Here is a 23,930-nt window from a genome sequence, read left to right as displayed (position 1 = left end):
TTGTTTCCGAAAGGAAGTAGTACTCTAAGATTCAAATGGAGTGATGGTTTCCTTCCAACTAACAAGCTCTCACATTTGACATCTTGAGAGCTTGTGAATTTAGGCACATGTCTGGGGTTTGTAGCAGTAAGGAAAGAAATATACGAGTTAACGAATCCCAAACTTCTTTACCCATAGGTGATGAAATTCTAGATATTCTTTTCAGATGACATATCAGAACTATCTTTAAGAGGAAATTGAATTTAATATCGATTTTGTGCTAGGAGCGGAGCTTATGTCGATTGCTTCCTATATAATGACATTAACTGAACTAAGGCAACTTAAGGTGCAACTATAAGATTTCCTTAACAAGGAATCTGTTTGACCTAATATATCATTATAGGTTGCACCTGTGTTATTCACTAAGAGACATAGTGGGGCCTCGAGGTTGTGCATTAATCATTGGAAGTTGAATCACGTTACAGTAGGAATCGATATCGACTTCCATGGATTGGGGGATTATTGGAATAATTGATAAATCCCAAAAATTTTTGAAGATTGATTTGTAGTTAAATTATCACTAATTAAGAATTGAAAATTATACACCCCAAAGACAGAATCGAGTGCACAGTAAGATTGCGAAAAGTTTCTAGTGTTACCAATTGGGGTTACTAATGCACCTTGCATTTTCATGGATATGATGAATCAAATTATTCAACCATATTTAGATCAATTTATTATAAAAATATTTAAATTTTAATTAGAAAATCAATATAATTATCTATTAATTTCTAATTATAAAAATATTAATATTTTTATTATTGAAAAATAACTATATATATTATTTTACCATGCATTATGACATATTAGTTATCACAAATCAATTTTGGATTGAACAAAAAATATTTACTTATTTAAATGAGCATTAAATAAATTAAAATTTTGAATTTTATTAGTACTATTATTTTTATTATAATTTGATACGACAGTATTATGTTATAAATATACAAGATTATTGTTAGTTAAAAATACTAATTTTATATTATTTTTAATATTAAATATTTATATTTTAGTTATAAATAATTTAAATAATTATTAATTAAAAATATTAATATTTTTAATTTAAAATATGTGTAGAAATAATCATATATTACTCAATAATAAAAATAAGTATCCAAATTTCATTTATTTTAAATGCAATCCTAATTTAAAATATGTGTAGAAATAATCATATATTACTTAATAATAAAAATAAGTATCCAAATTTCATTTATTTTAAATGCAATCCAACGCTACTTATAACTTTAAATATTTTTACAATTTAGTATTTATTATGAATGTTTAATAAATTGAATACTTTTTTTGAAAAGAATATTTATACATAAGTGACTAGGAATGATCCGTTTGTGTTGTGGGTATATGGGACCCGCAGCATGGCGTGAGAATGGCGCCACCCTGGACTGCTCTCGACAGGCGAGCCGTTATATGCGCCGGAATATTCTCGCAAAAGGCTGACCTCGTTTGGTAATACTTACCAGTTTCGGTTTATTTTCTTTAGGCGCACAGAAATAAAACCCATTGCACGTCTTTACTCACTCTATATGTCTGCCCATACATAATCATCTCCCCCAGCCTACCGTTCCGGATTCCCTCACCCCGGTCACTTTCTTCCTGTAGATTGGATATAAAAATCCTTTTCTTCGCGATTCTTCCACTCTCCATTTCCAGCCCTTCTCTCCATTTCTAGATCACAGAATAGTTTGGTATCCAATGGCTGCGGTTACGCTCAGCACTTCCGACACCGAGAAGTTCTCGAAGCTTAGCTCTGCTGTCGCTGGCCTTGATCAAATCAGGTACTGGATTCTTCCGTTTCCGATTTCTCTGCTTGGTTTCGTTATTGGACGAATCATCATCCTCATCCTCGTTGTTGTTGTTGATTGGTCTGCATTTTTTCATTTCATCTTAGTCTTTCTCCCTTTATGTAGAAGCTGTGATCTAATAAGATCTGAGGTTATTTTTAATTTTACTTTTTGTTTTGTTTCGTTTCGTTTCTGTAGTGAAAACGAGAAATCTGGATTCTTAAGCCTCGTGGCGCGCTACCTCAGGTGCATTTATGATCTGATCCTTTGATCTTGATACTCTCGAGATGTTATAGAAATTCTTTTTCGATATGTTTTCTAGTTTGTTGGATTATGTCATTAGTGTAATTTATGTAATCATAAAACAATCTCTGCTTTCATCGTTTACTCAGTTCGTGGCGGTATTGATGCCATAATAATTGTTTCCTGTTTTTTCTTGGATTTTATTTTATTTAGTGGCGAAGCGCAATACGTTGAATGGAGTAAGATCCAAACTCCAACCGAAGAGGTGGTGGTTCCTTATGATAGCTTGGAACCTACTACTGAGGGTAACAGTTCGACATTTCTTGGTCCCTTTCAATGTATTTCTTGATTTTTGATCTGTTTTTGTATCTTTGGAGAAGTTTGTAATTTTCTAATCGGCACAGATCCTTCGAAGGTAAAGGCACTTTTGGACAAACTAGTTGTGTTGAAGCTCAATGGAGGCCTGGGGACAACAATGGGTTGCACTGGACCCAAGTATGCGCTTGATCTGATTTTTTTGACACATTTTATTCTTTTCGAAAGTTATAGTTATTGTTGTAATTTTGGCTACAGTTTTCAACATGAGCTTTGTGTTTGAGGAAAATAAGTTGCTGTTGTATCTCCTATCTGATTTATGGATTTATTACAATTTTTTTTTCTTTTGTGTGTGTGCGTGGTGTCTTGTGCTGATCATTATTGTCAAATTTGTACATATCTCTTTTTGACAAGTGGGATTTATGAACTAATACATTTATGTTGTTGATTTAATTTTTAGTTTAAAGTGTTTATGATCTAATTTGAAATAATAAGACTCCATATATATATATATATATATAAAGTGTTTATGATCTAATTTTAAATAATAAGACTCCATATATATATATATATATATATATATATATATTGGAATTTGAAAAAACAGACGAGGGATTAATTTATCTCAGTTTTTGCTTTATTTAAAATTTATTTTTCCCATCTTTCTATTGTTCTATAAGCCAAAGTACTAGAGAATTTAGTGCTCTTCTCCATTTGCCAAAAGGTTGTAGTGTCTGTGCAAACCATGGAATTATTTTAAGATCATTGTCTTAGCTATGCCATTTTGTGAAGTTCATCTAAACTTTTTAGCATTTATTCATTCTTCTTCAATAAAAAATATTGACATCAAAATATATAGCCAAAGTAGTTGCCTTGCAACATTTAGAGCATGTTTAGTTGTGGAAAAATATATATTTTTTTCACTTCCAAAATAACTACAAGCGTGTCAACATGCCTTTCGAGTTTTCAAAAATTGAGATGGACGTTTTGAAAAATTGTGTCAAACTTGTGGGCAAACAACAAAAACAACAAAACTAAGTCTTAAGTCCCACCAGGTAGGGTCGGCTACACGAATCATTTCCTACCAATTCACATGATTGAGGGATTTTTCCTCAACCATCTTTGGAGTTTTAGATTTGTTAAAGCTTGATATAAATTGTTGGTCCACAACCTAGTAGCTTAAGCTTTTAGGTAAAGTGGTAATTTAACATGGTATTAAGGCAAGATCCAACCTTAACCTACCACCACCAACCTAACCATAAACCCTACCGCCAAACCTAATCCTAAACCTTTCCATCCTATGCAAATCAGCTGGTATAGTAGGATCAACTGCACTCCCCCTCAAAACAAATTTCTCTTCATATGGCCTCCAATACAATATTCCATAAGTGGACAAAACGCATTGAAGTTGATTGGCGCTTTTTTTGGGAGAAACTTGTTTAGAAGCTCATTACGACTACTTATGTGAAGTCCGATATGCAGCTTGCTGATTTGTTTACCAAAGCTTTGGTGCTGCTCGTATTAAATTCATTTGTGACAAGTTAGGAGCATATGACATCTATGTCCCAAATTGAGGGGGAGTGTTAATGGTATTTTAGTCGTTAGTATTATTAGTTTGTTTGTGTTATGTTAATAAGTGAGAGTTATTAAGGGTAATATGGTCATTAGAATGTACTTGATATATATTATAAATAGAGGGAGAGACCTATTGTGGTGTTAGGTCTTTTGTTTTACCCCAAATTTCAACAATATCCTTCCTCACTATTTCATCCCATGTTATTTTAGACCTACCCTACGGCCCTACCACTTCTACTACCAATAATAGTACTAGTTCACTCTTACTAGTGCGTTCTTTGGTCTACGTTTCATATGTCCAAACCATCTAAGCCGCTTCTTACCTTATCTTTAATGGGGTACTATAACTTATTGCAAACATGTTCTTTCCTTAATTTATCCTTTAATAGCATTCACCTTTTGATAGCTTACATTATGATCAATAAAGCATGGTTGGTCTTATAGTCATCATATAAAACTTTCCTTTTAACTTTAAGGGTATTCTGCGATCACACAACACTCTTGAAACACTCCTCCATTTAACCGATATTCTTTAATTCTATGTTTTACATTCTCTTCAATTTCTCTTTTTGGATGCATAGTAGATCCAAGAAATTGAAATCCATACTCTAAAGTTTCTCTCTATAATTGTAGCTTAGAGTCTATGCTACTCCTACTTTTGTCAATCAAAACAATATCACCTACAAAAAGCATACACCATGGTACCTCGTTTTGGATACTCCTAGTGAGTTATAGAAAAATTTAAAAAGAAACGAAAATGTTTTCCACAGCTAAACATGCCCTTAGATTTATACTCTCAAGACTTTTTGAGCACCAAGAAGCGCAATGTTCCAGAACCCTCAAGAGTGGACACAAATTTGACATATTTTAGAACATGAATGAATTTATTACATTTTTTAAACACACATATTAGACACTTATAGGCACTTTGGGTCATGTTTGGGACTTGCTTGAGACACTTTATTTTACCTGAATTTTTTTTTTTACATCCAAAAGGGGAAATCAACACTAATATACTTGGATGGTGCACACACACCATGTTGCATCCTAGTATTTTTTTTCAAATAAAAATATCTGGTCTTGTCCAACATCCACGATGGCTGAACATATATTTTGCACTATTTATCATTCAGCACATAGACTACACAGGAAAATTGGCAGTTCATTTTATTATTTCTGCTAGCTGATGTAGCTGGAGGAAGCTTAGTACATGTACGTTTAAAGTTTTCATCATTGGAAAAGGATTGAAGAGAGATGAAGGTGGGATTTCTTCTTAATTATTTAGTGAAGAATATAGCGCTTGAATGGAAAAGAAAGATTGTATTGGATTTCTTCAGTCAAAATGGGGGCGAAATTTCTTTAATTAGTTAATGAAGATGTATTGTTTTAGAGTTGAATAGCCAAGAAAGATTTCTGTTGCTGTTCCTGAATAGCTTGGTGTTATGGCCATGTTGAGTGTTAGTTTTGTTTGTGGTACATATATATTCCTAGTTATCACATTGAGGGCAAGCCTTGCCACAATGGTAAAGATGTTAATCCAAACCTGAAGGTTATAGGTTCAAACTACAGAAATAATCTCTCCTAAATATGGAGGTAAGACTCTGTATGTCATGCACTCCCTTGACACCTGATGGCATGGGAGCCTATACACTATGCATTACATTTTATTTAAGAGTGAGCCTTAACTCAAAAGTAAGGATGTTACATCCAAACTTGAAAGGTGGCAATATCAAATCACTGAAACAGTCTTTCAAATCATGAAGGTAAGACTGCATGCATCGTCTTCTCCCTAGACCCAGTGTGGGAGTTTGCACAATGGGTGTTACTTTGCTTTTTACTTGAGAGCAAGTCTTTAACTTAACGAATAGAGTATTACATTAAAATCTTTAGGTCTTTCAAATCATGAAGGTAAGACTGCATGCATCGTCTTCTCCCTAGACCCAGTGTGGGAGTTTGCACAATGGGTGTTACTTTGCTTTTTACTTGAGAGCAAGTCTTTAACTTAACGAATAGAGTATTACATTAAAATCTTTAGGTCACAGGACCAAGTCATGGAAACAGTCTACCCTACCGTGTGCAACTGCCGTACATATTGCCTCTCTAGACCCTGCTGATGGTGTGGGACCCTTGTGCACTGGATGTTGCATTTGTCCTTTTTTTTATTTTATATATATATGATAAATTTCTAGGTATCACTATTTTTTTCTAGGCTTTTATGTTTTTACTCGAGTATGCAGAGTAATTTATATTATCAGCAGCAGGGGTCACAAAGCACTACTGAACAATAATTTGGCTGTCTATTTTGTTCCTTTCTATTCCACATCAGTGTGAATTTATAAATTTTCAAGATTCGGTGTATATATTACAAATTCTTATTACAAATCTTCATGTTCAAACACCTTACCAGTTTGTTACGATTACTCTTGCACTTTTATGCTTGATTCATTTTCTATTGATGCTAATTTAATTGCCTATTGGTTAATTTGTTCTCTTCTTTTTTAATCATTTAGGTCTGTCATTGAAGTTCGAAATGGGTTGACGTTTCTTGACTTAATTGTTATCCAGATTGAGGTATTTTCCCCAGGTTTTCTATCTTATGTAGTGTATTTTGCACCTTTATCTTCCCTTCTCACTTTCCCTTTGAACCATTTTCAGTCTCTTAATTCCAAATATGGGAGTAACGTTCCTCTGCTTCTTATGAATTCATTCAACACTCATGATGATACATTGAAGGTAAATGTTCTTTATCTTTTGATTCTTTCTAACTTTAAATCTTACGAGGTAGCTAATTAGTCAAGCTTGTTCAATGTAGATTGTAGAAAAGTACTCCAATTCAAATATTAATATTCATACTTTTAATCAGGTTAGTAAATGTAATAACCAGTATGCTGCTTCTTTTTCTGCTTCTGGATTTTACTGAAATTGTAGTTTTGAATTTTTTTTTCCTAACTTAATTTTGTTTTTAATTTTTTTAATTTTTTTGTATCATTACCCAGAGTCAATATCCTCGTTTGGTTATTGATGACTTTTTGCCACTGGCATGCAAAGGACAGTTTGGCAAGGATGCATGGTAAATTTACTGTTTTTTTTTTTTTTTTTCAAAAATATTTGTTTTATTGTATATAAATATGCTTGTTAGGACATGGGGTTTGACAATCATAAAATAAATCATATACTTCTTTTTGCCTTGGTCTGTTGAGTCTGAATTGATGTTGCGTTTTCCTTTAGTTACATATAGGATTTCCAAGTCTTGGTTTCTGATTAAGACTGAATAATTCTGCAGAGGTCGATCTGTTGCTTCTTCTGATCTTGGTTTCTATTTAGGACTTGAATATTTCTCATGAGGTCACATGTAACTGGATCTGAGATACATAATATCCTCAGCAATCCAATTTCGTGCATGAATTCTTTTGCCTTTATGTTAAAAGAATAAAACAAGATCAGTGTAACTCTTCCCAAAGTATTGCCACATGTTCCATGTAATAACGTAATGACTCATGAAACCGGTACTTTATAAAATTGGTGACTTAAAAACTTCTTTCAGATCTGTATTTGTTTTCATGATGCAATTGGAAATTTGAGATTTTTGCTGTTCATTTTTTGTTTATCAATTCTGGAATGAATGAGAACTGAATAAACCTTGCAGACACCATGCATGTCCAATAATCTGCAGAGTTGAATTGAATAAACGTTTTTGGCACCCTTTCACTGCTTTTAATATATTACTCATCACTTTTCCATTTTTCCTTCCTTTTTTTTTTAATTTTTTTTCACTAGTCAGATTATATTCTAGGTTCGAATGAGTGTTTTATTTGTGTGAAGAAACCCTTTGCTGGTTAGAGTTCTGGTTACCATTTTCAGTAGTTCTCTTTGATGTTCTCTTTTTATCTCATGAATATGCTTTCCTTGTGAAGGAATCCACCTGGTCATGGTGATGTGTTCCCATCTTTGATGAACAGTGGCAAGCTTGATTTATTTTTGTCTCAGGTTGGTTCTATGAAGCGATGGTACATTTCATTTTTTTCTTTTTTCCCTTCAACTTCTCTGATCTTTCATGTGGGTTTTGCACATCAGTCTGACATTTTATCTTTTTATCTGTTGCCTTATTTGTTTTCCTTCCTTTCTACAGGGCAAGGAGTATGTCTTTGTTGCCAACTCTGATAACTTGGGTGCTGTTGTGGACTTAAGTATCCTGATTAATACATTCATTGACCATTATTTGTAGTCTATGGTTTACTGATTTTCTATGTCTCAATTTATTGTTAACAATGCTGCATGTGCCTCAGTTTGGGAAGTTTTTTCTCCTTGACTGGGTGTTTTAGAAATCTTAAATCACCTGATCCAAAACAAGAATGAATACTGTATGGAGGTATATGATGATGCTTGGTCTCAATTATCTTTTTTGGCTTCAAATCTGGTTCTATATCTTTGTGGTTATGCAGGTTACCCCCAAAACCTTGGCTGATGTGAAAGGTGGTACTCTCATATCTTATGAAGGAAAAGTTCAGGTATGTCTTTGTCTTCTACTTTTAGTGTTGTTCATTCAACTATATTTTTCTTAAACAGTGCAGTAGGGGTTGTGAATATGCTTGCTTGAATGTGTCGGCTACGATACACACTTAATTTGAAGTACAAGCTGCATGCTTTGTTTGATCTTCTGATGAGTATCTAGTAAAAATAAAACATTCCTTTACCTTCTTGAATGGCATAGTTCTCTATGATAGAGAGGAAATAGGTAATATCCACTTTGTTTGTATTGAATCATAATAATTTAAGCACGACAGTCTCAATAGTGCGAATGAGAGCTTTTTTGATTTATGAAACAAGTGCTTTAATGATAATAATTGGATGGTGGCAGATGCTATTAATCTCTGACACCATTGCCAGCCATTTAAACAAGAGTTCAAGCAAGATTATTACGTTTAAGATCTTGTGCCTATTAAATTCTCAAGCTTAAAGGGAGATTTTAACTTTTTGATTTTTTTTTCCCAGAAATGTTTTATTTGATAGGGCTTGGTTGGGGTACTTCAAAGATTCTCCTTTTGCACATTGTATGGTCAGAATTGTGAAATTTTGAAAAGAAAAGTAAGATTATTATTACTTGTGACAGTGTCAGGCTGCAATAAGCAAAGGAATTAATTTATTTTTTTTGTTTTCTTTAGAAATTTTTTTAGGATTGTATCTTTAAGATTTTAGGATGCGTTTATTTGTGAGTGTATTTTGTTTTTTTAAGGTTTCTAAAAGCATTTTTTCTTATTTCTCATAGAAGGCCTCCTGTGTACTATTTGTACTCAGAGTTGAATTTGGACTCTGCTTCAATTGATATCTTAGCAGAATTTGAGTCAACATGGTTGTCAAGTGACATTTGAAAGGGTTCACAATGTTACTCGAATCGCCATGACTGCCAGTGATTAACATCTCGTCTACCTCACCGCCATAATTGAAACTAGACTCCTTAGTTTGGTCTAGCACCAAAATCTTGCTTCTTTCTGACCATTGAGGTCATGTGTGGCTTGACAAAGTTGAGGGACTGATGTGGGAAACATCAAGCGCCTACTCAAACCAGAAATAGATGTCAATCAAGTTCTGAAACATGAACACAAAGGTGGAGCTCAAGCATGAAATGCATAGATACAATTGTTAAAAGTACATTGACATGATGAGAGATTGCAATAAGAAAAATATATAAATTTGCATTTATAGTCGTATTATTTATGAGGAAGTTTTTAGTAATCATTTAAATTCTATGGCTATAACTTGTGGCTTGCTATATTAAGCAACTGCGCATCCAATTCCTATTCATCAGGATCCAGGAGATAATGAGAGTGAAAAACACATGTAAACTATAATCCCTTTCCATGCAGCATGTAAATTGAATGCAAATTCATGGACACAAATTTCAAAAGCACCACCACTTACATATAGTCACAAATTTAAATATGTTTAATATATAAATGCTCTGTAGATTGTCTCTACCAGACCATATTTTTTTTTTACAAAGGTCACTCCAGTTCATGCTCAACAGTTAAGTTTCCTACTAGTGATGCCAAGTCCCTTTTATGTTGCATAGACATGGACATGAATCTCACATAGTGTCCACCCAAGTTTCAAAAGTTGATCATGTTCCCAGGGGAAGTGTTGGCTGACCATCTGAAATAACATGTACATGCATTTCTCTGTGCATGTGAGTGCACAATCCCACATGTGCATGTGAATGAGTGTGTGCATGTAAGAGAGAGACAGAGAGTGGTGGGGGGAGGATCTGCCGTTTGTTAACTTGTCCTTTGCATAACAATTGCGTATTACTTAAATCTTGTTTTTTATTCTTTTGATATTAAAATGATGAATTTGGTTCAGTCTTGATATCATTTAGTTGGTCATGTTTACATCCAACATCTTTCCTTCCTGAAACCACAAAAGCAGAGAAAAAAATGCCTAATATTTTGTGCTATTGTGTGATGCAGCTTCTGGAAATTGCACAAGTCCCTGATGAACATGTAAGTTTTAGTCCTGCTTCCTTTCCTGTTGCATTCTTTTTCCCTTTGATTTCTCTTGTTGTTTTAAGTATTTCGCTGTATTCAGTAAATTTTGAAAAATGCACTTCTTAATTGGGATTTTCTTGGCATTTGATGGCATGTAGGCAGCTCTAAGGTACTAGGTATCATTTATCCCTGAGGAGATACATGTGTGTGTGTGTGTGCTAGATAGAAGTAGATAATGCACAGACCTTGTTGACACATGCTGAACACTCTACTTCTGGCAAGAGTTTTTTCCTAGCCTTGCCATGGAGGGCTGGGAGATGAGCCACTGGGCCATAAATAAACCTATGCTCCTTAGGTATAATTATAAAGGAAGTTATTTACTCAAGGGAAGTGAAGTACTAATTTGCAAGGTAGTAATTAAATAAATAAGGAAATATATTAGTCAGTCTATTGACATCAATTCCATGAGAGAATACGCGTAATAATCTGATTTTCAGGTGGTATATGTATTTGCTAGTGCTCCCAACAATCATCATCAAAATAATTTAAATCGATAGCAGTTGAAAAATTTATGAGCAATAGGGTTCAGATTGTGAGATCTTAACAAATGTGTTGAGGAAAATGCTATGAACCCAGCATGCATGCAGTGCTGCACAGGGAGAGTGGGGTTGCCCCCGCCTGCCCCCCAGGGGGGGGTGGTGGAGTGCAACGGGGGGATGGCCCTTACCCCCATTTGTCTTCCCTCAGAAATCCCCTAATGAATTTTAAAAGTAGTCTGGAAATTTTCACCATCTTTTCCCCTTCTCTGTTTCTGCATTTTGGGAGATTCTTTCATCTTATTCACCTCTTAGCAGTTGATCAGTTGCCATTCTAGAGAACTTTCCAGTCGAAATTTTCACAAATTATCCAAAAATTTGTAGAAATCTTGAAATTTCAAGTAGATTTTTTTTAAACTTTGATGACTGTGGATCAAACTTTCCTTGAAAATTGAGATTTGATTCAGAACTCAAATGAAATTTGTGCCTTAATAAATCTTGTTTTTCTTTATTGAAAATAAATATTATTACCAGAATGATATGAATGCCAGCTTTCAGGCTTTTGAAATTTTATGCGAGATTGAACTTAGAATTTATCTTTTGAACTCAGAATGATATGCATCATAACTAGTGTTTATCTTTTTGTGTAAATGTTTAATATAGTTATAATATTACTTATTGAATCCTATACACCTCATACTTGTCACTGATGTTTTTCTATTTGTATTTTAGTATCAAGTTTATTAACAGTTTCTATTCCATGCTTACTATTTTTTTCCATAATTTCTTTAACACTGAAATTTGAATTTGACATTGAAATTTCAGTATTTTTGAAGCTTCAGAATTTTAGTAAACTTGAAATTAAAACCTTGGATTGAGGTTACTTTCGTAGATGCCAAGATGACGACGTTTCTGAATTTGCCTTCCATGAGATGATGTGTAGTGACTAGTGGCCTTTGATGAGACTGAAATTGTTATCTGCAACAAGTATCATGGGATAATCAGCTGAAATGTGATGCTTTATGTTGTGTCAACCAGGTCAATGAATTCAAATCAATTGAGAAGTTCAAAATTTTCAACACAAACAATCTGTAAGTCATGTACAAAAGAAATTCTTTGTGCTTATTTTTGTGCATATTGGTTGTATATTGATGTCATGTCATGCAGCTGGGTGAACTTGAAGGCAATTAAAAGGCTTGTGGAAGCTGATGCACTTAAAATGGAGATTATACCCAACCCCAAGGTACTGCCAAAAAAAAAAGGGGGAAAAAAAAACCAAAAACAAGAACAGAAAACTCCAACCGATACTCAGATTTGATTGCTAGACAATTAATGTGGTTCTTGTTTCCAGGAAGTGAATGGGATCAAAGTTCTTCAGCTGGAAACAGCAGCTGGTGCAGCAATAAAGGTATTTATCACATGTAATACTCGTGATCTCAATTGCTGATATCTGATATTTGTCATCTTTTTTGGTTTATGTCCTGCCAAACAGTTTTTTGATCATGCTATTGGTATCAATGTTCCCCGATCTCGGTTCCTTCCAGTGAAGGCTACTTCTGATTTGCTTCTTGTACAGGTTATCCTCCGGACATTAGTATTTGGTTCTCTTAGATGTGTATATAGCTGGGTTTTAACGCTTCTGTTATCTTGCAGGCTGACCTTTACACATTAGAGGATGGCCTTGTTATCCGAAATAAAGCTCGATCAAATCCTGTAAATCCTTCCATTGAACTGGGTCCTGAATTCAAGAAGGTGGAGTTATAGAGTAGTGACTGATTGCAGTTTAATGTGTGATGCAGGCTATCCTTATGCTCTTCATCTTCTCTAATAATTGATCTTCTCATTTCCTTAACAGGTCAGCAACTTTTTCAGCCGCCTCAAGTCGATCCCTAGCATTATTTATCTTGATAGCCTTAAAGTGTCTGGTGATGTATGGTTTGGTGCTGGCATCACTCTCAAGGTAAATAAGATGTGCTTTTGTCGCTGATCTTTTTGAAATTGTTACCGAGTCTTTGAGCTAATGTTAGATAATTAGTAATCAAAAGTGACAAATATAAGGTCAGACAGAAGTACAAGGCCAGTCTTGTGTCTGATCTTAAGTAATTTCTTTTTCTCATCAGTCAAAATCTTATTATAAGCTCATGGTTATTCCTATGTGGACTTGGTGAAATCTTGGTTTGTGATTCATAAAGATGAATTTATTTGTCCTCTATTGGTAGTTGCAGCTTTTCAAGAATGAATCCCTTTCTTTTCCCCCCCTCGCATTTCCTCATTAATTTTTTTTAAAAAAAAAAGAAATCTTATTTTCTCTTAACATTGATCCATCTCAACATTATTATTACTACAGTTAACCATTTTATGGTGGACTGTTTAATTTTCTCTGCTAATGCTAATGCTAATAGTGCCATTGTGCCTGAAGGCATTTGTGGGCATGTAGTTCTGACATTGAAGTTTTCCTTTTATTTACATTTGTTTTTAAGAACACAACACTTCGTTAGTTCTGCATAACGGTGTTATCTTAGGCGTTTGTACGAGAGAATGAATGCCTTTTCTGGTGGCGGCTGGCTGTTAACATTTACTTTACACATCTCCCCATGTCTTTAAATATTAGAGCATCTATGCTGCTATCTGAAATTTTAATTTGATCCTAACTTGGTCTTCAGGGAGATTGGTTTTTGTAATATATTTTGCTTCTGAAATTATGGTGTTATGATTTGAGCCGTTGGAAAATAGTGTTGTTGATATTATTAAATTTAATTTATTGGGGCTCTCACTTCTCTTTAAAAAGGGCAAGGTGAGCATTACGGCAAAATCTGGAGTGAAGTTGGAAATTCCTGACGGAGCTGTACTTGAGAACAAGGTAAATGTATATATATACACACTAGTGTAATTATTTAGGTGGTCTTAGCTTCCCGTTTTTCTCTGGGTGAGGTGTGCTCACCTGTTTGTACCATTTTTGTGTTGTCCCAGGAAATCAATGGCCCTGATGACATTTGAGGTGTAGTAGTCGCTCCTTTAAACTATGTTTTGAAGAGTACCCTCCTCCTCGCCCCCCACCTTTTTGTTTTTTTTGTTTTTTGTTTCGACATATTTGTTCCTATTCATGGTCGGTAATGTTTGACTTTTGAGAGTCAAGAGGTCTATATTTCTGTTTCGGTTAACATGCTGCTGCTGCTGCTGTAGTATCCGACAATAATAATAATGAAATTATAGATTTTGTTTTCTTTATTACTTGGACTGCCCTCAAGCCTTCATGACCGTTACTAATAAGAAACCTTGGATTATGGGGTGATGGAGATGGAGATGGAGATGGAGATGGGTCATGATCATCTGGGTTTATCAGCTTGAGAGTCAAATCAGCGATGGCAAGGTGGAAAATATATCGTTAGGGTTATTTTGGTTGGAGGAATGGTTATTTTTAAAAATAGATGGAATGTAATGAGAAAAAATAAAAATTAAATGTAGTAATCTGTTTTTTTTTTTATTTACTGTTCTATCTAATATGGAAGAAAAAAATGTTTTTGTAATAAAGCTCGTGAATGGTTTATTTGTTATTGCTAAAAAAGTAATAATATGTTACTTATGTATATTATTAAATTTTTATTGTAATTATTCTATTGCTAGAAAAATGACTAACATTAGGGGAGAACAGTGAGAAGCGTGGGAAAAAAAAATTATATCTTAGTGAAGAGTAGCTTTCCCTATCCATAAGTTCTTCAGTAGGTCATATCAGATTACATATGGATCTTGTTATTTGAGATTTACATTAAGTGATTTTATTGGAGTTTATGGAAGGGGTCATACTGAGAAACCCCACATTTTTTCTCTATAATTTAATACATGTGTACACAGTTCAGTCACGGTGAAAGAAAGAGATGGAAATTAAACCACTTGCCCTAATTTTTTGCAGCATAGGTCCCATTTGAAGCTTAAAAAATGTTTAAGAAGGAAAATATAATGTAATTTATTTGTTATCAATGAAAAGTGAATAAAAAACTAAAACAAATAATGATAATAATAATAATAATAATAATAATAATAATAATAATATAATGAATAAAAAATATTAATTCAAGCATTATTTTTTCACATTTAATTTTATTATTTAGTAATTGTGTTATAACAAATTTAACTTTTTAATTATCTTATTACAAATAACTGTTTTTATTTTTCTAAAAAAAGAAAAAATTATTGATTGTTCTATAGTTTTGATAATTTATTGGAAACATAGAATGTTTTCAGATAATTTTATCATTTTTTTAGTGATACTAAATGTACTAGTTCAACTCAACCTAGATATTATCTATCTCTGGTCTCACAATTTTATCCTATAAATTGTGCTTCACATGATTGGAGGTCAAATCATACTTATAAATCTAAGATCTTCTTAGTAAACATTAGTCTCCACCTTTCCGGAGGATCCACTCACATGACATCAACTACAATGCACAATCCAACTCCAGTGAGGTATTATTCGCTTTGATCTATTGGACTTGCGGTTTTGTTCTATAAAAGAAGCTTCATATATAAAAGTTAAATCATCCTTATAAGCTCAAGATCTCCTTAACATATATCCGATATGAGATCGTGAATATATAATATTTTCTAATAATTAGTTTTTTATTTTAGTTTGAACAACTACCGAAATAGGTAGTTGAAAATTGAAATATGAGACGTGAAAGGGATAATTTTAGGATCAATTTAATTGTGGAAAATATTTTCCATTCTCTTATTTGCCAAAGGGTTATAAAAGTTTTAGCTTGTTTTTTAGTTTTTCAAGATTCATATTAAAAAGATAGAAAATAAAGAGTTTGTTTAAATGTGTGTTGGAATTAGTTTTTTAATTTTTTTAAAGTTTTTTATTTCTATATTTCAAATAATTACAAAAAAAGGCAATTTGTTTCCAACTTTTTAAAAGATGTATAAAATAGTATTTAGGATCATGAATTTTAAGATTTGAATTTAGATTTGTGTAGATTTTGAAGAAATTAAATATATAATTCACAAATTAAAGTCCAAGATTCAAATTAAATTCTCCCATAAAAAAAATAAAAATCAAGAAATATAATAAAAAGATATTTTTCAATTTTACTATATAAATTAGAAAAATTAGAAAATAAGGTGCAATTCTTTTAATTATTAAAAAAAAAAAAGAGAAATAGAAAATACAATCATTTCTACAAGCAAATAGTGTCAAAACCTTTTTTTGTTTTATTTTATTTATTGCTATTTATTTGATACAAATGTTGTAAAGATGAAAAATTAGCTTTTTTTTTTAAATATAATTTCTAAAAAATATATATATATACTTCATAATAGATTTTATTTTATGTAATTATGATGCGTAAAGAACATTTAATTATTAAAAAATAAATAAGAGAATTTAAATAAAAATTTAAACAATATAGTTATAAATATAATGTCATTTATATGTGAGCTTAATTTTCTTATTATGGTTTCCATCCATCAATGTTGTTAACTGGCTTAAAATAAAGTCAAAAATTTAATAATAATAATTATTATTCTTTTCCCTATACAAACAATTAAAATTAAAACACTCACATTTGTTACTAGCAAGGTTTACTATATATATATTTGCGATGAGAATACATTTGTAATTCGATAATTAATTTTAATAATAATATCAAAATTTAACAAATGATTTTATATGATTTATTCAATATAATTGTTAAACATTAACATATTTATATGAAAAGCGTAGAATTTACAAAAATTATATATAGCACATATAATTTCAAAGAAATTATAGACATGTATACTTAGATGATATAAATTTGCTTGTGCACCGGGGCGTAATTTAAGTGTAAATTAATTTAGGAATAAAATGCAGATATAGACTATACTAATATCGAATGAGAACTTCAAATGTAAAATTTGGGTAAAATTGAAATATCTTGTTTTATAAGATTTGGAAGATTGAACACTTATTAAATTTACACGCGTTTATATATTTATATATAATGGTAGTAAATATTCATAATTAAAAATTTTTGATGGAAAGTAGGTGAAATTTTTTTTGATTGTATTGTATATTGTATATTAAAAATAATTCCAATAACTTTTATAATTTTAATGTATATAAATGTAAGTATAAGATGGTATGCATAATTCTGTAGTTTCTTTAACACTATAAACGGGATTACCCTCTTTGGTCATTTTTTACAAATGTCAAATTTAATTTATTTAAATATTTTTTAAAAATTTATTAATTAAAGATATTAATGTAAAAAAGCAAAAACTCAACCTCTTAAAAGTAAGACAAAATTTGAATTTCAAATCTCTGCATTAAATACCCCTGTAATTAACCATGACTATCCAAAAATGTTGTTGTAGTTCATCATAATTATTCCTTTAAATAAATATAAATACCTTTCAACCGGTAATTATTATTTTTTATTTTAAAATAAATTTAAAATTTTATAAAGGGCGTGTACATAATGTGTGCGCATGGCTGGTTGTAATAACTTTAATTTGAATTAATTTAAAACTTTAAAAATTATTTAAATTAATTTTATAATTGTTAATGTATGTAAATCGAAATGTTAATTTTAGTGAACCCATTCAAATTGAGGATTTTTATTTTTTATTTTTTCATGAGAGAGTGAGGGGAAGCAATTTAAAAAATACAACAACAACGAAACCAAACCTTAGTCCCACTAGTACAGTTACTCTGAGCATTCCCAGGCATAGGGGGCACATTTGCCCCATCACAAATGCATGACATAACATCAAAAGATAAAATCCAAAGTCTAAAGTATTAACTCATAGTCTGCAAATCCACAATGTCTAATTACATGGATATTTACTAAGAATGTATTCTGAATTTATCAAAAGTCACTCTGTAAGTATGTCTCTGGATTACCCCTATAAGCTCTTTTGAAGTAATGGATTTGTCTTCAAATCTCTTTCTATTTCTAAAGTGCTAGAAGAAGTAAACTATTGTAACCAATGCAATTTTACTCCCACTGGCCTTTACTCCTTGATATTCTAAGCCAACTCCTGATGTAGTCCCAAACACGGGAGGAATATTTGCATTTGAAGAAAATGTGATCAATACTCTCATCTAGTTCCTCGCAGAAGCCACATTTTGACTTGCCTTTTGATTGTAATGCTTTGCATCTTAGATAGGGACTTGGTTTCCCAGTCTCCTGTTTTTTTTTCTTTTTTTTATTATTTTATTATTTATTTTTTATGTACATATATTTTCTTTTGCAAATTATGAAATCTTCCTTTATAATGTTCATTTTGTGAAACAAAGATAATCTTATGGTTTGAAACTATGATCAAACTCTTAAATTATTCATATTCATATGCAATGCATGAATATGATTCCATATATTAAAATAACCATTTCACTTTATATAAATATTTTATTTGATTGTGTTATGGCAAGTGACATAAAACAATCATATCTTTACGATGTGTGATATATCATATATTATGCTCTCATGTGTCACCATCCTTAAAGCATTATACCCAATCCATACGTATTTAAGTTACTTCGTGAGTGTCGACACTGGGTTCGGATAACTCGTTTTGGGTTGCCAACATATTTGGTGATATTTTAAAAAATAAATAATTAAGATAATGAAACCATTAGTTCTCTAACTCATCATTTATTTTATAAAATGGAGTTGTCACTTTATTTTAATTTTAATTTTGAAAAGATAAAATAAATTAAAGGAATTTTTTTTTAAGTTGTAGCAATTGTTAATCGACCGTGTATAGAGGCTGATCGATTGCTTGCTGCAAATTTGCTTTTCTATGTTTATTCTTTTACAAAAAAATTCCATACCCTAACCCCTTTTGAAAAAGTTCTCATAGAATCAATACAAAAGATTTAACCTCATGGGGATCCCACTACTTTGTGCCTCTCCAGAACAAATACATATTTATGCAAAATTTAAAAATAAAAGGGAGAAGAAAGAAAATAAACTTATGGCTTTTGATTGGCATGACTTGATGTGCAAAGTAGACTACCTATATATCCTTTTGAGAGAAATCAAGTCATCTGTAGTTTCCAAAAATTCTTTCAAAATTCAATTTAAAAACATTTTTGGGTTTATTTGAGAAAATCTTTGAATTTTGAATGTTTTTATTTCTTTAGGAGGAAAATCATAAAATCCAACTTAAATATCTTATCTAACATTTAGAAAAGAGGTTTTTAAATTTATAGAATGACCACATTATAGATTGTTCATTAAAAAAGTAAACTTGCTATAAAATGTGTCACGCCCCGAATACCTTCTGCTCATTTGTGCAGCGAAGGACTTGCAGCAACTCCTTCATTTCTTGGATCCAATTTTCTGCAACGATTGGATTAGCTTTTCCCTCAAAAGTTGGGGGGTTCATGCAGCTGAAATGCTCAATTGCACAACCCTCGTCAGTGGGTGGACAATTTCGTCCCCTGGAGCTCTGCAAAATTTCTACCATAACTTGCTATGCTACCTCACATAGCACCATAGTAGCATTAATGCCTTCTTTGTTAGAAGCCCCGATATTATTTTTGTTTCTTTCAACGTTCACGTTGTTATCTATGGGGTCCATTCTAAAGAAAGAGACTAAAGTTATTTTGGAATCATAAATCTATTATTTACAGCGTAACAAAATAATAAGCTAAAAACATCCAAGTCTACCCAATCCTACATTTGTCATGATTCATACCTATGTAAAAATTATTCCTAAAGTCTACAAAACCTAAATTCTGGGCTTTGATACAATTAAACTGTCACATCTTGAGCCCAATGGTGTCTGAGGTGCGACTTTCCATAAATATTTTATAAATGATGCAATAAATATAAAGTAGCAGAAGTAATTGAAACCTCAAATATTTTATACTAGAGTGCTAAATAACTGTATTTACAAGTGTTTCTTTAAATACCAAAATTTACATTCAAAACATAAAACCTAACACACTACTAAGTGGCACCATGCTAGTAATTATTAAACAACTGTTTCTCTTTCCAATCCAGCCCATGAGCTCTCTAAACTTGAGTTACAACATGCTCCTCATATCTATCTCTAAGGTGGAAAAATAATTGGAGTGAGACAACGCTCAGTATGTAAATGAGATTATATTAGCGTGTGACTAAGATGAACTTTAATGCATCATAAACTCGTACCAAAAAACTTTTAACACTAAAACTTTAAGATGTATTCGAAAAACTGTAATACGTTTGTAAATCTTTGTAACAAATATTGTAACTGTAAATATAAATAGGTATATATATATATATATATATATATATATATAAACTATAAATTTAAATAGGTATATATGATGTGATTGGTGTAATCTCAAGAGGGGGTGAATTGAAGATTTTAAAATTTCTTCTTAAGTTAAATTAGATAATAACAGTATTGCACAACTTAGGGTCTTTTTAATCAATCACAATTCCCACAATTATTTAAAACATGTATGTAAAGCAATTAATATATAAATAATTAAACATACATGAGCTGAATTTAAAGTACGGAAAATAAAATGCGCAAGGAAAAGAAAGACGCAAGATATGATATTGGGGTTCGGCCAATATTGCCTACATCCCTACCTCAAGCTCACAAGAAAGAAGATTCCACTAATGCTCTCTTAATGGGTGGAGTGTCACCAATTACAACCTCATCTCCTTACTGGGTGAGGAAAACCCTAAGTCACATTACAAGGCTAACCCTAACCAAACAACACCTTACAGGACAGTGCTCCTAGTTCTCCTAATCGGGTCTGAACAAGTCTGGGACTTTCTTAACGGGGTCTAAATCTATTCGATGAACGTTACAGGCCAGTGCAATCCTCTTCCGACAATCACACGTTGGGAATACAACAATAAGAAAATTTGTGTATAAAGATAATGCTCCTATACTAAGCAAGTGATATACAACTATTTAACCAATGCACTCTAGTATGATAAGAGTTGATGCTCAATAGAGTAATAGAATTTTATCTCTTAAACACACACACACACACACAGATTTATATATGCAACAATGTGAGAGATGCTTATGAGTATGATCCTTGATTCAAAAATATAATGCACTCTAAGTCAATATCAAGGATTTCAAAATACAATGTAATATCTTCCACAAAAATTTTCCAACCATGAAGTATAGGTGGCAATGAAGATTAGCTTCAAAAATTATTTTTCAATAAACACAAAGGAAGCCTTTGAGTCTTGCAATGAAGATGTAAAGACACACAAGCTATGGAAAGTTTTTCCCAAGAGAAGTATATGTATCAATCAAACAATATGGGAAGGACTTTTAAGATTTACTCTCAAAAAAATTTTAAAAGGTGAATGAATATGTGAGAGTAATGATGTAATTGAAAAAATTATGTGAAGCTCTCAATAAAATTCAATCAATCTTCCAAGTGCAATAATATGAAAAATGGAATTTGAGAATCAAAGCTCTCTGTTGACCTTATAGGTCACACCCTGTTTTGATTATGAAAAATACTCCGGTATTTAATGTTTGTCAAGTTTGTATGCAAGTTCATATTGACGAAATCATTTGATGACATATGAAGAGTTGATGAATAAAGTCAATAAACACAAAGGAAGCCTTTGAGTCTTGCAATGAAGATGCAAAGACACACAAGCTATGGAAAGTTTTTCCCAAGAGAAGTATATGTATCAATCAAACAATATGGGAAGGACTTTTAAGATTTACTCTCAAAAAGATTTTAAAAGGTGAATGAATATGTGAGAGTAATGATGTAATTGAAAAAATTATGTGAAGCTCTCAATAAAATTCAATCAATCTTCCAAGTGCAATAATATGAAAAATAGAATTTGAGAATCAAAGCTCTCTGTTGACCTTATAGGTCATATCCTGTTTTGATTATGATAAATACTCCGGTATTTAATGTCTATCAAGTTTGTATGCAGGTTTATATTAACGAAATCATTTGATGACATATGAAGACTTGATGAATAAAGACCCTGAAGATTCATTCATTGTAATTTACATTATGTTCATTTCAGGTCTGTAATAGTTAAATAGGAAAGGTCTGTAATAATCTGCATATCATGCATGTAGTGTAATGCCCCGAACCCTTAAACCCGGGTCCGGCGCGTTATACCTGATAAAATCTGTGATATTCTATAATTAAACCATACATACGCAACGGAAAACACAACTATAAACCTCAATCATACAAATAATACCAGGGTTTCCTAGTTCTATCCATAGACCATAATATCCTTCAACACTTGCATTTCTATAATTACATATATCTCCAAAACATTTCAGTATGTTTACAAACTTTCTTTTATCCACAGACTTAAAATATAAGGACGTAAAACATAAATATTTGCATCCCAAAATTAACATAGAAATATACCCTTTTCTTTTTCTATTTCCCAATAATGCTATAAAAACCTCGAGCTCTTAAAGCTCGATCTCGAGGAAATCCTGAAAAAAAGATAAATTCATATTCGGGTGAGACACATCTCAGTAAGAGAAGAAACAATATATTAAAACAGCGTGTGGCCATTATGAGATTATACATATCATTTTATAATATTTGAAAATCATTAACATAATACTGAAAGTCATTTTCTGAACCTAACAATCACATGCAAAGGTTTACCCACGAGATTACCCAAGGATAGGGGTGATTACCCGCCCATACAAGTAGCGCCCTTCTGCTCTGATACTTATGTAACCCTAAGGTCACAATTAAAACATACCAAAGCACTCACCTTACTCAGTAAGCCCTCAAGTGTAAGATTAATCTCGTACTTACACAGTTCAACAATAGTTTACTGGCAAAGGCTCTAAGGATAAGGAATTCTACCTGCCCATATAAGTAGGTTCCCTTTGCCCTAGTGCATTATGCAACTACCGCCACATCTGAAGCTACTAGTGCACTCGCCTTACTCAGCAAGCCCTCAGGCAAAGAGTATGCTTCGCCCAATCGTAACATGTTTTACATACATAGATACTTCTAATATCATAATACATCATTCATTCCATCGTTATTCAATCATTTACATTCTTTTATGTTCATAACTTAACATTTCTTTGTGTTTCACTTTAAGTGACTCTTTCCCATTTGTATCATTCACATTTCACATTTCATTTCATTGCATTGTCATTCCTTGTCATTTCATTTCATAACATTTTCATTTCATTCCTTTGTACTACAGTTGCTTTTTAGCCATCATCAGTTAGTCCACATAGAAATGTACTAGAATCTAACACAGCTCCTTTTAGCTATCATGAGTTAGTCCACATAGAAATGAGTTAGAACTGCTAACAGTTAGTCCACATAGAAATGAGTTAGATCTACTAACAATTAGTCCACATAGAAATGAGCTAGATCTATTAACATGACTATCTTTCAGCTGTCTTACATTTACATGGTTGCATTTAATATACACATGCAACATTGTCCATATCACATTTTATTCTCATTGCTTTACTTACTTAACCTGCATCTCGTACATTTAACATATATTTGTACAAAATCTCATGCCACACAGTTTAGCAGTAAAATTCATACATTGACTGTAAAATAAGTCAACCAACATTTAACATTTATACACTGAAAATACCTTTCATTCCTTACATAATTATACTGAAAATATTTTTTCACTTTCATCCATTCATTTTCGCATATACATATCTAATAAACAGCCATAAACTTAAAAAAAAAATAATTTAAATGACTGGCATTATACCCATACTAAAAAATTACACGTACATATAATACAATTTATTTTTCATTTAATTCATACAAATTCTGATTTAATATATATTTTCCCCCTTACCTTATTTCTTGAACTACACCAATAAAGACTCTAAAAAATACCTGCGATGTTCACCCGGACCCTGAAATTAAATTTCTACATCTAATAAATTATTCCTGAAGAAAATATTATTTAAATATTTCCTAAGGCCATAATTCCTAAATAAATAGT

The 23,930-nt window shown here is 31.9% G+C and overlaps 1 protein-coding gene across 1 annotated transcript; it reads left to right on the top strand.

Annotated features, from left to right (window-relative positions):
- The first annotated feature begins 1,496 nt into the window (after nt 1-1,496).
- LOC131160127 (UTP--glucose-1-phosphate uridylyltransferase) lies at nt 1,497-14,217 on the top strand. Its single transcript, XM_058115478.1, has 21 exons — nt 1,497-1,832; nt 2,037-2,084; nt 2,295-2,386; nt 2,486-2,576; nt 6,482-6,542; nt 6,627-6,704; nt 6,784-6,834; nt 6,968-7,041; nt 7,886-7,958; nt 8,101-8,158; nt 8,294-8,340; nt 8,414-8,479; nt 10,436-10,468; nt 12,028-12,080; nt 12,157-12,232; nt 12,341-12,397; nt 12,482-12,565; nt 12,643-12,741; nt 12,845-12,949; nt 13,778-13,849; nt 13,960-14,217. The coding sequence occupies exons 1-21, from the start codon at nt 1,750-1,752 to the stop codon at nt 13,984-13,986; spliced, it is 1,428 nt and encodes a 475-aa protein (XP_057971461.1). The 5' UTR covers nt 1,497-1,749; the 3' UTR covers nt 13,987-14,217.
- Nucleotides 14,218-23,930: the final 9,713 nt, after the last annotated feature.

Source organism: Malania oleifera, chromosome 7 (assembly GCF_029873635.1).
Source record: "Malania oleifera isolate guangnan ecotype guangnan chromosome 7, ASM2987363v1, whole genome shotgun sequence".
NCBI classification, from domain to species: domain Eukaryota; kingdom Viridiplantae; phylum Streptophyta; class Magnoliopsida; order Santalales; family Ximeniaceae; genus Malania; species Malania oleifera.
The sequence above is the reverse complement of the archived record's forward strand: the minus strand, read 5'-3'. Positions and strand labels throughout refer to the sequence as shown.